This window comes from Notamacropus eugenii, chromosome 2 (genome assembly GCF_028372415.1).
Source record: "Notamacropus eugenii isolate mMacEug1 chromosome 2, mMacEug1.pri_v2, whole genome shotgun sequence".
Taxonomy (NCBI): Eukaryota; Metazoa; Chordata; class Mammalia; order Diprotodontia; family Macropodidae; genus Notamacropus; species Notamacropus eugenii.
In genome coordinates, this window is record NC_092873.1 from 243,374,255 (window position 1) to 243,389,033 (window position 14,779).

The window sequence follows — 14,779 nt, forward strand, 5'->3', positions numbered from 1 at the left end:
TAAATCTATCGTGATGGAGGATATATAAAAAATGTAGAGACATTTTGACAACATTTTCCCCAGTAACCAATGTGTTATCAGATCTGCTGGTAGTTAGTGAATTCCATTTCATCTTAATTTCATTTCCTTATTCTTGTCTTTTTTCTGCTCTCTGGTAAAGCTGGAAAGTATTGGTGACATAGCCATGAAGGAAATACAAAGAGCCTAGTTAATCAACACCTAAATCTGAAGTGTTGATGGCACATGACCATTAAAAAAAAAGAAAAATAATTTTAGATGTTTAGAATAGCGAGTGACATGAGTATCAGACCTGAGTTTGAATCCAAGATCTTTTACTAAAAAAGCTTTGTGTTCTTTTGCAAATCTCAGTGTCTCAGGGAATTAGTTTCCTGAATTTGAGGGAATAGGATTTGTGCTAAAATCTCCCCAGCTTAAATATTAGTTCTACATCTGAAACTTTGCAGAAATAAATTTGTAAATAATATTTCAAAGGGAAAAAAGATTGAAAAGTAAATTTACTTATAGGTTTTTTTTTAGAGTTTCGGGATCATTGTGTCAAATCACTTTGGTTAATTACTATAATCACAGAATTTTCATAGATTTTTTTTTTATTACTTTCCTTTTAGATTGGCACATTTTAACTGAGTTTGCAATAAAGACATTTTTAGACCCTGAATTCAGAATGACTGTGGTGATTGTGATTAATATCTTATGATTAATGATGAATTATAATTAATGTCGTGGAGGAGTGATTAAAAGGAAGCAAAGTAAATGAATTGATGTTAATGTTTTGGTTTTGTATGTTTTAAAAACTGATGTTTACTTTGTTTCCTATTCTCCTCACCCTCCTTCACATTCCTCTGCTTCCAGATCTGCTAGGCTGATGCTGAAAAGGGAGATGCACAGTGGGGCATTTCAACATTTTACAAGTTTAAAATACAGTTTTGGTTGGGGAAAATATTTTTTTCCATTCCCTCTGAGTCTGTTACTGATCAGAGATGGCTCACCTAGATTCCTTCATTTGGTCAACAGATTACATTGTGCTTTGCACTTCTAGATTCTCAGAGGTGTTGGAGAAACTGTCAAGTTACCTGGAAAGTTGAGTCAGAGTACTAGCTTAGAAATGACCTTGGAGTGATCCATGTGTAGAGTTCACCAAAATACACTACGGTGTGACTTTATTGTCAGTTACGTTTGCATCTTAAATGAACACATTATCTGTTGAATCATTTTAACAATTTTCTTTTCTTTTCTTTTTCCAACAGTTGGACAGAGAGACCCTGAAAACATGATTGAAAAAGATGATGTGGAGAATGCTCTGGTAGCTAGGTCAGCATCTAGTGGGCAGGATGTTCAGGAGACTGTGCATGAAATAATTGAGCAAATGCCTTTGTCAGAAGATAACATAGAAGAGTTGGAGCAACCTACAGAAGAATCTCAATCTAATGATGTTGGATTTAAAAAGGTGTTTAAGTTTGTTGGCTTTAAATTTACTGTGAAAAAGGATAAGAATGATAAGTCCGACCCTGTTGAATTACTCACGGTCAAAAAAGATGAAGGTGGTGATGTGGAAACAAATGGAGCTGATGCATATCAAGATTCTGCTTCAGAAAATGAAGGATTACCTAAAGAGACTGAATCAACCCAGTTAGTTGGGACTGATGAAGAAAGTCAGAAAGACAGTGCAGATCCTGAGGAAGGCAAGAGTTCTGAGGAAGAGAAACAAGAAAAAGTAGGCAATAAATCTTCTGAATCTGAAAGTATATCATCATTCAGAAAGTTTTTCAGTCTTGGTTGGGCTGGCTGGAGAAAAAAGACCAGTTTTAGGAAATCTAAGGAGGAAGAACCAGAGATTTCTGAGAAGAAAAAGGAGCAAGAGGTTGGGAAAGGAGATGTAGTTGAAATTTGTGAAGGGAAGGAAGAGGAGACTACTGAACATTCAACTGTTTCTGAAGAGTTTCTACCCCCCCAGGGGGCCGTTGAAAGTATAAAAGATTCCAGTGTATCTGAGAATGAAAAAGTACATAGATCTCCTGAAGATCTAGTTCAAGAAGTACAGAAATCTGAGGAGAAAATTGCTCCCTTAGCCACAGAGGTGTTTGATGACAAGGTAGAGACAGTAGCAGAAGTTCATGTCAGTACTGTGGAAGAGCAAGAAGATCAAAGCACCAAGGTCGAACAGGAGGTTGAGTCTTTGTTCCTTGCAGCAGCTGAAACAAATGCAGATTTGCAGAAAGCTGAAGTGACTGAGAAACTGGTCAAGACCAGAGAGCTGGTGTGTTCCTCCGGAGATTACTATGTTAAACTAGTTGAACCAAGTGCTGAAGAACTAGCTTTGTGTCAGCAACATGAGGGCATCACAAATGAAGTAGAAATACTGTCCTCTCAAGAAAGAGGTCGATTGCAAGGAAGCCCATTAAAGAAACTGTTTACTGGTACTGGCTTAAAAAAACTGTCCGGAAAGAAACATAAGGGGAAAAGAGGAGATGATGAAATAAAGCCAGAGGAATCGGGGGAGCTTACACAAGTGTCTGTGGATTCTCCAGAAACTCCGGAGGAACAAAAGGGTGAAAGCTCTGCTTCATCCCCTGAGGAATTGGCTGAGGTTATCTCTGTAGAGAAGGGTATTGTAGAAGCACCACAGGAGGTTGAGATTGAAGAAGAAGGGACTATGTCAGATGGAGAGAGAAAGAGAGAAGGTGTTACTCCCTGGGCATCTTTTAAAAAGATGGTGACACCCAAGAAACGTGTTAGAAGGCTTTCTGAAAGTGACAAAGAAGATGAAGTTGAGAAAGTAAAGAGTGCTACTCTGTCTTCAACTGAAAGTGCAGTCTCTGATAATCAGGAAGAGATGAAAGGACATGGGGATGACCAGAAGACAGAAGAGCCAAAGCGTAAAGTTGATACTTCAGTATCCTGGGAAGCCTTAATTTGTGTAGGATCTTCCAAGAAAAGAGCAAGGAAGTCATCATCTTCTGATGAAGAAGGAGGGTCTAAAGTTATTAGTGGAGATTCCCAGAAAACAGAAGATGTAGGAAAAAACAAAGAATCTGGGACTGAAATAACTCATATGCAATCCCATGAAGGTGATCAGGGGCAGGTAAATTCTTCCCCTGAGCTAGCTGGAAGCCCACTTGAAGGTGAGGGAGTTTCCACATGGGTGTCATTTAAAAGATTAGTTACTCCAAGGAAAAAGTCAAAATCAAAAATGGAAGAGAGAAATGAGGAATCCGTAACTATTTCTGGCATAGAACATTCTGCTTCAGATGTAGAACCTGTGAAAGAAGAATCTTGGGTTTCAATCAAGAAACTCATTCCTGGTCGAAGAAAGAAAAGGCTAGATGGGAAACAAGAACAAGTTCCTGTTGAAGAAGACCATACAGGAGTTAATGAAGATGATTCTGATATCCCAGCTGTTGTTCCTTTATCTGAGTATGATGCAGCGGAACAAGAGAAAATTGAAGCCCAACAAAGAAAAAACGCCGAAGCAGCAAAAACGAATCTGCATGAGGTGAAATCTGAACAAGTAGAAGGTCCAGGAACAGAGGAGACTGTTGAGGGACTGGTTCATGCCGTTAGTGTGACTGTTGTAGAAGGGGAGAGAGCCATTACAAGTATTGAAGAAAGGTCACCATCTTGGATTTCTGCTAAAATTACAGAACCTGTTGAAGAAGCAACAGATCAACCGAAACAGCAAACTGAGGAGATATTTGAAAAAGAAGTTCTTGTTGAAACACCTGTTACTAAAACCTTACCAGATATAAAAGACGCTAGCAGTGACACAATTGTTAGTGAGCTTGAATTAACTTCTGAAGCAGTGACAGCTCCAGAAGAGGCAGCAGAAATAACAGAAGCCTCTTGTGCAGAAGAGACTACGGAAATGGTTTCTGCAGTTTCACAGTTGACTGACTCTCCTGATACTACAGAAGAAGCTACACCTGTACAGGAGGTTGAAGATGACACACCAGATTTAGAAGCTCTTAAGCAACGAACTCAGGAAGTAATTCAGGCAGTTATAGAAAAAGTTAAGCAATCAGAAGAATCTGAGATTACAGAAACAGCTGTTTCAGGAGACACACCTTTAACAGTTCAGAGTCTTGAAACTAAAATACCAGAGAAAGTGAACATGAAAAACACTGAACAAAGTGGTGATCACCAGGCAGTCATTTTAGAAACTGAAGAGGGAGCCAGGTTAGATAACAGTAAAGTGATGCATGCTGAAGTGCAGGAACAGGTACAAGCAGCACAATCTGAAAGTACCCCCATTTATGATGGGCAACAAGAAATAATTGAACCTTCAGAAACCTTTAACAAATTTAACGAAGTTGAAAAGAGTATACAAGTGAAGGATTGTAAATCATACCGTGATTTCCCAATTTATCAAGCTGAGACTACAGGTATTGAAACATCACAGATTCCAGAGGAACAGATAACACCAGTCAGTGTAAGTACAGAGGAAGATACTCTTGTACATTTTGAAGATAAACGTATAAAAAAGCAGGAAGGCAGTGATATTGGTGACTCTGTACCTGCGTTAGGATCTGAAATTGTAGAAACAACAGTGGTCACTGTATCAACTGATGAGCCTCTAGAAAGTCCTGGTTTTCAGTCTTCAGAGGGAAATATAGAACAGTCTAAAGTGGAAGAAGTTCCAGTACCTACTGAGGAACAGATAGTTGTGCAAATGGTACAGAACCTTTCAGGGACTGAAGTGGTTCAAGATTCCGGTTCTTTTATTGATCAGGAAGGGAAAGATAAAATAATTGCAAAAGAACAGGTCTCTTTAGACACAAAAGTGATGGAGTTACTTGATCAGACAAAGATAGACCAAGTTGAACTGAACGATCAGAAAATTACTAAAGACAAATTAGAATATGAAAACATTTCTGAAAAGGTTGAACTTCAGATCAGTTCTTACTCAGCTTCAGTGGAGGAAGAGGTCTTGGTTCAGGAAGAGACAGTATCCTCGGAAATTCTTAAAGTTCAAAGCTCTGAGACTCAAGAAACATCTTTACCATTGACAGCAGCAGCAATAGTAGAGAAAGCTGTAGCAGAAGCTGTAAAACTTTCAGAAACATCAGCTGAAAATCTGGATTCTGTAAATGTTGAATTAGTAACTGAAAAAATGCCCTCTGAAAGTGTGCAAGACTCTGATACTACCTGGTCAGACCAAGCAGTACTCATGGAACAGCAGTCTCTCACAGAGTCTATACTTCAAGAAAAAACAAAAACAGTTGTATTATCTGCTGTTACAGAGACTGTCAGATGTTCTGACTTCATGAAAAGACCAGAGGAAGAGTCCCAGGAACTGTCAAATGCAGCCAGTGTTGAAGTTGTTTCTCAGGAAGTCAAACCAACTCCAACCCAAGTAGAACTTGAAAAGGATGGAGATGATGTTTTGACCATCAAAACCCAGAGTACCAAAATTGTACAAAATGTTATTCAGACTGCTGTTGATCAACTTGTTAGTGCCAAAGATTTAAACACTCAAACTTTTGCACTTAATGCAGAGGAGCAGATTCAGATGAGAAAATCTGAAGAGGAGAGTACTATACATGTATCTGAAAGAAATGAAAGTGAACTGATAGCACAATGTGAAATTAAATCTCTTACAACTGAAGACTTAGGGCCAGCAGCTGTTGAGCAAACTCCAGATGCACCTGTAATTTCTGGTATTTACAAAGAAGTCTCTGTTTCTGAAGGTTCTGAAACGACAGTGGCCCTTGAGGTACAGATACCTGAATTAAAATTAGGTGACAAGCAGCATGAAGAAGGAGCACCACAACTAGAAGAAAAAAAAGCCATTGAAACAAAGACTGAGCCAAAAATTGACAGTGCAACGTCAGGAGAAGTACCTGATAAGTCAAAACACGTACCTAAAGAAGAAACTGAAGATGACATTGCAGTTGACCGCTCAGATGATCCAAAATTAGTACCAGGTGAAAGTAATGACCTATGCAAAGAGCCCATTGATTCAAATGGACCAAAACTAAATGAAACTGTCCAGGGTCTGGAATGCCAAGAAAGACTAGTACTCCAGGTAGAAAAAGAAATTTATGACCAGTCAGTAGAAGATACCAAAACACAGATGCAAGAGGGGGTACATAAATATGATGAACCTTGTGAGTCTCCACCAAAATCAGCACCTAAGGAGTCTTGAGGCATAACGTAAGTACAGTGCCTTTTTTGTGTGTGTGTGAAATAACATTCCATATTTGTTGTACATCTTCAGTTTTGCGTATATTCTAATTCTTTCACAATAATCACGTGAGGTTTACAGTTTTGTGGAAGAGGGAGCTCAAAAAGTTCAAGTGATGATCATGGCCCACTAGGACATACATAGGCATGTTTCTACAGAGTCTAATCCCATCTGAAACATTAAAAAAAAATTCTGGCTGTTGTTTTTTGCTAAAGATCAATAGCAACAATAATCTCTATTGTGTAGTCCCAGTAATGACATAGAACTAACAAATGAATCTTTGACATTGGTATTTATAACACTAAATTTGGCCTATTTAAATGTGCAGTCAAGGGCCTTGAGGCCTTGAATTGAGTAATGAACGTAACATGCCTTAGGTTTTGCCCTAAGCAGTTCAGCCTGGTTCTGAGAAGTAGAATTTACTTTTTGAATGAGCTGTGAAAAGAAATTATCTGATTTAATTTTATTGATTGGTATAAGGGAAATTTCTCTCATTATTAAAATAGCATGCGAATGACAATAAGCTAGCATTTCTGCTTCATTTTTAATGGTTTATTGATGTTTTTGTGTTTTCCATTAAAAATGGCCTTCCTGCCACTAGACCCACCTCTTTGACAAAAACAAAAAAATTAACATTTAACAAATGACTAAGGAAGCAACATTTTCTAATGTTATATGTTTCTGTAGTTCCCACTTTGTTTATGGAGGAGGGAAGTATAGTGTATTCTCGAAACCAAAGATGGCTGCTGCAGTTAATATGTTAGGCTGCCTTGCAGTGTTTTTTAAGTTATTTGGAATATTGTATTCCTGGTTCTGTTTATTCCACTCTATCAGGGCTTATGTCTCAATTTTCTGAATTTCTCATTGGTCATTTATTATGACAGAATTGTGTCTCATTACATTTGTATATAATAATTTGTTCATCTTCCACTCTTTTGGTACATACTTGGTTTCCCAGTTTTTTGCCTCCCACAAGTGTGGTTTTTGTGAATAGGTTTGTATTCATGCTGCTCAGTGAGAAATTGGGTAGTAGCATAGTGGGGAGAGAGAGTTGGTCTAGACTTCTGACAGTGATTCTTAAAACTGTTTAAAAAGTGCTGAAGGGGTTGCAAATGGAGAAAGCTTTAAGAAGCCCTGGACCCTAGAGGAGTGGGGAACCACCTAAGTTTCATTCTTGCCTCTGGCCCATGCTGACCATGTGGTTCTGGGAAAGCTTAACCTTTCAGAGCTCCAGACAATACTTAAGAGTATGTGGGGCAGAGAAAGGAGCCTATCTGCATTCGCAGTAATTCTTCATTGGGAGCTCCCTGCATTGATGATGATCATGCGATTGTTTTTTTAATGGTCTGGTATGTAGTTCACAGAGTATTCTCATTTATAGCTCTATAAAGTGCATGCCTCAGATACTATTATTTCCATTTTGCTGATGAGGAAAATGATACTAAGAAGGGTAGAGAGACTTTCCATGGTCACACAGAGGTACAGGTTTGAGCCCAAGTGTCATAGAATCTACAAATTTCAGAGTTGAAAGGCCCCTTAAAAGTCATGTAGTCCAACCGATAACTGAATCCTTTCTATAGCTAACTCACTTATTAGCCTTGTCTTAAAGACCTCTCAGCCTATTGCTTCCTGGGTCATCACTCTCCCACTTTTGGTAAGTTCTAATAGTTTTGTATCAAGCCTAAATTTTTCTCTCTGGAACTTCCCATATTACCTGGTTCTGTTCTCTGAGAGAAAAAAAAAAGTCAAATCTCTCTTCCACTCTATAGTCTTTCAAATAACTTGAAGACTGGCTCCTAGGTTCCTTGATCATAGGTGTAGATTTTTTTGCCTGTGTCTTCTCTTCAATAGATTACACATTTCCAGGTTCCATAGGTTACACGTTTCCAGGATCTTTGACCAATACTAGTGTGGCATGGTTTTAAGGCTCTTCAGCATCCTGACTACCTTCTTCCTCTTGGTGTTCCCCATCTCATCCATACTTTCAGATGTTGCAATACTAAAAACTAAATATAACAACCTAGATAGAGTTCGAGCAGGGTGGTGTCATAATAAGAATTACTTAACCTTTAAACAACAGTCCTTTACATACATGTGATCTTGAACAACGTTGTTTAGCAACAACCACCACCCATCCACCCATCCACCCCCGCACATGATATTTTTGCTTAATTTTTTTTTTTTTTTACTTTTCTAAACTTCAAGACTAAAAAAAATTCCACATGCAAAGTAGTTTATATATGAAATCATGAAGCTGGACACAGTACTTGATTTCAGTCGTATATAATAAGTTCACCCTATTTTTTAAAGCTGTTCTGTTTGTTTCCTTCTGAATTTCTGTTCTCTTCTGCACATTTAAAAAGATTTTCAGTGACCACCTTCTTGCTTTAATTTGTGGAGTGCTCTTTTTGGGTAACAACCTTTTCACTAGCTCCCCTGAAGATACCTTCCTCAAATGGGAAAACAAAAACAACAAACCCATACATAGGCATAGCCAAGCAAAATAAATCCCCAGATATACCACATCCAAAAACATATTATCATTTTGCACCTTGATTTTATCATTCTATTAGAAGGTAGGTAGAAGCATTCTTTATTATAAGACATGGAATTACGTTTGATTGATCAGAGATCTCAAGTCTTTCTCAGATGTTTTCCTTTACAAGATATATGCTATTATTATCCTCCTTTATAAAGGAAGTTACTCAGACCCATAGACTAGTGTCAGACCTAAACCTCAGTCTCTGTACTCCCAAGCATGCCCTTTTGCCACGCTGCCACTCTGAATACAGTAGAACTATACACCCCCCAATCCTTTGCTCTCTGCTTCTCTTGAAGGTGCTCAAGCTTGTTCCTTCCTCCCTTATCCCCCAGTTTCCCCCGTCTAGCTCTATACATTTTTTCAAATAAACTTCTGTCCAGCCATCCCTCCCACATATGCTTGATTTTTTTTTTAATACAGGTATATCACCCCTATTCATTCAATTAGATTTATTCTAATTTTCTAGTCTGTTGATGTCTTTGACCTTGAGTTGGTATCCAATGTGTATTTCTCTCTCCTAGACTTGTGTTTCTGAAAATTTTATAAAACATGGTATCTAACCGTTTATCCAAGTCACTGATGATAAAACTTAAACAGCACAGGGTCAGGCACAAAGAAATGTTACTTCAAGTTGACATCAGTGAATTAATGACTTATCTTTGGGGTTTGGCTGTTTTTGTGGGCCACACATTGAGGAAGGCCTGTGATAACTTCTCACACTCTCACAATTCTAGCAGGACTGTTAGGAACTAGGAAGTTGTGGTGTAGCCCTGGGGCTATTTTTTGTTAATTTTACCCCTACAGTGAATTGATCTGGGACTTGCTGCAAGCCCTTTTGGGAAAGGAAAAATATGAAAGTGTAGTTGTAGGACTTTGGCTAGGAAGCAACTAAAATGTCTGACTACTTTTAATCTCCTTGTCTCTGGGGACAGTTATTCACTGGTTAAACTGTATTACCATTTCGCCTGTTTCTTCAGCTTATCCATAAAATATCATGGGAGATCTTTATTAAATTCTTTGCTATAAGCTATATGCAGCACTCCCTTGACCCTGACCAAAAAAAGGAAATGAGGTTATTCTCACCGCATTTGTTCATTGTCTCCTGGTCAGACCTAAAGGTTGCCCTTTTGCTTTGTAAATGTTCACACTCCTTCAGGAAGTTCCAGAATTTTTCTAGGGTTAGAAATCATATCACTAGTCTATAGTTTTCAGATTCCATTCTCTGAAACTAACTACGATAGACCACTGTGTTTTACTAAGGTGGCAATTGCCCCCCAAGGTTGGGATATTATATTCCTCTTAGGAGGAAGATAGGGGGTAGGGCCTGATGGTGAGATGAATTCTAGTAATGGGGCATGGGTAGAATTATTCCCAGTTTGGGCTGGTAACCTGGAGGGGGAGCTGGAGAAAGTCTGCATCATTAAATTCTGCAGCCTTCCTTGTGGGAGGAGCTGTGGGGGACCTAGAGGTGAGAGGAATGGGGGTTAGGTGGAGATGTAGGGCCTGGTCTGTTTCTGAAAACAGCTACCTCCCCAGTTCTGCGATCCCCTCCCTTTTCCCCTTAAAGGTTCTGCCCCACCCAACTACTCACGTTTCCCTGTGTTGTGGAGCCCAGGGCACAAATAGAAAATTGAAGAACAGAATCATTTGCACCCTAAGATAACAGCTCCCTAGAATTTAGATATGGGTGTGGGGGAGGAGAGGCCTTGGTGTGTCAGAGGAAGAAATTCTGCATTTGAACTTAGAGTAGCTCTAATTAGACTGCGGGCTGAGAACACCATATAGGGTTGCAGAAAGGGTCGAGAGGAAAAAGTGGAAGAAGCCCTGATTGAGGATATCCATATGGCTTTGAACAAATCATTTCCCAAATCTTTAAAATTTTGCAAATGAAGATGACTTTGGGATGGGATGTTCTGGGTAAGCTTCAAGGATTCAAGAAGTGCTTTTGTACGCCTTGGGGCATAGAGTTCTCTGCAGTCTCTCTGAATGGTCAGGGAATGGAAAAGGGAAAAGGGGGATGGAGAGAGAGGAAGCACCAGACTGTGCAAGCTGTTCAAGTTCTCTGGTAGTGTCCCAAGTTTCTGCATTTGGATCTGTGCTGCTTTATTTTTCATTCACTTAGAATTGGATGACAGGATCCAAAAAAAAATCTTGGCATGCTAGAGCTTTGGGGTGAATCGATTCAGTAGGGATGCATACACGTAAAGTCAAAAATGAAAAATCAACTTCAAAAGTACAGAAAGGGGAGGTACATCTGAAAAAGATCCAGTAGTTTTATTGGATTCCAGGAATGCACAACAGTAATCTTGGGCTATCAAGGAGAGGCATATATAGACCATCTCCCAGGAACTAAGGAGGTGATAACTATAACTCTTAACATATTCTGTGCTAGCCAGAACACATCTGGAGTATGAAGTTAGTTCTCTTGCCATATTTTCAACATTCCATCGATAAGCTAAAGAGCATTCAGAGAAAGACAACCTGAAAATGCTATATCCTTTTTTATCTGTGTATCATTAGATATTTGAAATCAAGAAACACATTCCAGTTTTTATAGCCACCATTCAAAAGAAAGTGTAGCTTCATGTTTTGTGGTCACTATTCCAAATAGTCTGTACTTAAGTACAGTTTATAAAATTAAGAAAGAAAAGTGTTTGTCAACTACTATTCAGAAAATAAATAATCATAAGCTTAATCCAAAACAAAAAGTTGTGAAATGCAAAGTTTATTTGAAGTATGTTTTAAAGCACCTGCTAAGATACTCTTAGGTGCTGGAGAGGCAGAACTAAGAAACACGGAGTCATCTATTCTGTGGGGTCCCCTGGCCACTTCTGTAGGGAAATGGGCAGAAGGTGCTAAGACTCATTTTGTCTGTTAGCTATTGGTTTTTAAGGTATTTAAGCTTTGTTCAGTGACTCAGCAGATATGCTGTAAGAGCATAATCACATCAATAATCAGTTTCCAAATGAAACTCTAGAAGACATAAGAAAGTAGAAGCTAAAGAGGCTACCTGAAAGGAGAGGCAGATAACAGGGGGTATGACATTTGTTTGCTATGCACCCAAAGACAAAAAAAAAAAATCACTATTTGATGGGGTCCTTGGGCATATTTCACCTTGCATTGCTCATGTTAAATTTTTGAAAAATGGATATCATGGAGTTAATTGTAGTTTGTACTAAAATCTCTGGACTAGATCAAGTAAAAATATGAATTCATGCTGGAAATGACACCTACCTTCTGGCCTTATGAGATCAGATTTCAGGATATTGGAAAGGGAGGCAAGATAATCAAATGTTTGGGGGGAAAATTATGAACTGTGCTAAAAAAAGTAAAGGATAAAATTAACTTCCAGACCCTGTACCTATTCTTATCTTTACACAATCAGAAGATGCTACATAGACATTGAAGTTATCCTTTCTGAGGGCATAAGAAGGGAATAGGCTGGTTTTAGCACTCAATATGCTTTAGTAAGCTCTTAATGCATAATATTGCCTTATACACCAAAGTGTATCTCCTAGACAGGTGTCTCCCATGCACATGTATGTGTACTAATAATTTCAGAGAGCTGGGGTGAGTCTCATAGTATAGTATACACTAGTGCAGTGTGAACTAGAAAGTAATATTTAAATGTTAGCTGTTTTGCATAGTAGGAGTTATTTCAAAAATCTCACTAATTGGGAGAGGGAGAAAAAAGTGCACAGCAGAGAACCAAAGAAAACAGAAGGAAGCAAAGAAAAGTTGAATAGCTTTGAAAACAATGTATACAAAAAAACTGATTTTTGTTGGGAGAGTTTTAGTTATTTTGGATCATTGTTTACAGTGCCTGCATCCTTAACGAGGACCCTCAGATACTGTTTTTCTCTTTCTTTGAGTACCGAGAAGAACCTGCTGATGCTATTTCTCTTTTATTCTTTTTTTCTCCGTAGCTAATTCAGAATGTGTGTCGTAGGACCAGAATGTGAAGAAGGCCATTTAAGAAAGTGAAGGCTGCTGCTGATTAGATTCAAGACTAATGTTCCTGAACTGTGAGAACAGAAGATTAGGTCTTACTACCTGAAGCCATTCCAGGAGAGCCTCTGACAACCCTGAGACATCAGGAGCTATACTCATCATTCTTTTATGTTTGGATGTTAACATTTCCTCTTTCTGAGACATTTCTCTTTTTTCACTTGATAACATGTGATGTTTCTGATTTAATGACCCTAATTCTGAACCTTGAGAGGGGTTGGAAACATTTAGTTTCTCATATTCCAAATCTTAGTTTAAAATGCTTCCAAAACTGGAGTGTAATTCTGTATTTATATGTATATCTTAAATAAACCTTGTTCTGTTTTTATTGTATATTTTCCTTCACTTACTGGTTAAGGAGATATTCTGTTACGTATTATATGGAGTGCCAAGTGCACATGACCATGGTAAAGCACTGTGGAGTTTTGAGCTACAAGAATACAATAAGTGAGGCTTCATTTGCTGCTTTCATGAGAGTCCTTCCTAGTGCAAAGGTACAATTCCTACTTAAGATATCCATTCATGTTGAAATATCCCCATTTGTATCATTTCATTCTGTGTATCACTCAACACAGAGTAAAAATTTATATAAACTTAGAACGTTAGCTTTAATTGATAGATTTTGCTTTACGCTCTGTGTGAAAGTTGGCAGGAAGTCTCAACAATTTCAAATTCTGCAAATTTTTAGGCCTTCCTTTATTTCAGAATAGATGTTTAGACATGAGTGTGCTTAAGTACTGAGCAAAAACTTGTTTTTTGATGTTACTGAGAAAAGAATGCATTGCTTTAAGTTTTTGGATTCTATTGTTCTTGTATTCTGGACGATATCCACATACACACAGCATGAAATTAGGCAAGTTCTTTAGAAAGTGGTTTTTGATAGATACTAGATTATGTCTTCTCCATATACATATGCCCACTTGTCTTAACAGTGTCTCATTATGTTCATATACATTTGGTAAACTGTGATTTGACAAGTGATTTAAATAAAATATTTGCTTACACTTAGGTTTGTTGGTCTTATTAGAATGTAAGAAACCTGGGACTAACTTTGTAAAGCATTTGGGTCATATTAATCAAACCAGGTAAGCTTGAACTGTTAAGCTCTGAATGTATCAAGTGCGATCACACCACCAGTTTAAGATAGCTGTCTTAAGGAAGCTTGGACTGCATATTTAAAACCTGTGTTTAGTGGCAGTTCTTCCCTTTAGGAGGTCTTTACCATTGGCAAAGACTAGCCACATACAGAGCTGTCACTATTGGTGCAATTCTACCATCTGGTGGTGATTTCTTGAAAGTTATTCAGTTTTCTAGGGCACAGTGACATCTTTACTTAAAAATTGCCTAATATTTAAAAAGCAAATGGGTTATCATAGGAACAAATTTTAAGAAGCCTCATAAATAAAAAGTACCTGGGCTAATACTTAAAAAGTTTGGGAAAATGTTAGAATACTTCCAATTATGATCATTCATGCAAATTAGCATGAAAGCTTCAAATATTGGAGGCTTTTGTTATAATGTAATTGTCACATGTAATATCTTGCTGTTTTTATATCTGTAGTGTTTTCACTTTTCAAGTTACTGTCTGATATGAACACTAATTACTTACCAGTTGGGAGAACTCAGACCTGCAAATCCCTTGGCCAAAAAGTCTCTCCTTTCCCCATAGAATTTACTGCTAGAGGTTTTACTTCTAAAACTGGAAGCTATTTTCTTTGCTGTTGTGAGCAAGCATGGCTACTTAAGAAAAATTAGCCACAAAATTTTGCTACTCAATGGGTAAATCATTGTAACCTCCCAGTGTTAGCCAGCCCTTTAAGATCATATATTGCTGAGAAGGGGCTTATCTGCATTTGGTAGAAGGAGTTTCCTCACTCAGAAATTTCCATTTGCTTGGTCTTATCAGAAAAATACAATATATTAAAACTAGTATTGTGTCAAGAGTTCTAAATATTGGATATATGTATTCCTCCTTTCTAAAATGGAAGTAGAAGCTCTTTGCTTTGCTCAAACATGAGTATGGAATTGCC

At 38.0% G+C, this 14,779-nt stretch overlaps 1 protein-coding gene across 3 annotated transcripts in view; it reads left to right on the forward strand.

Moving 5' to 3' along the window:
* The window catches only part of AKAP12 (A-kinase anchoring protein 12), a 112,621-nt gene extending 98,868 nt beyond the window's left edge, over window positions 1-13,753 (forward strand). For all 3 annotated transcript variants that reach the window (XM_072643699.1, XM_072643700.1, XM_072643701.1), the window contains 2 exons: window positions 1,266-6,168; window positions 12,668-13,753. In XM_072643699.1, coding sequence (XP_072499800.1) covers window positions 1,266-6,160 — 4,895 coding nt within the window. In that variant the 3' untranslated portion in view covers window positions 6,161-6,168; window positions 12,668-13,753. The remainder of the gene's footprint in view (window positions 1-1,265; window positions 6,169-12,667) is intronic.
* The last annotated feature ends 1,026 nt before the right edge of the window (window positions 13,754-14,779 follow it).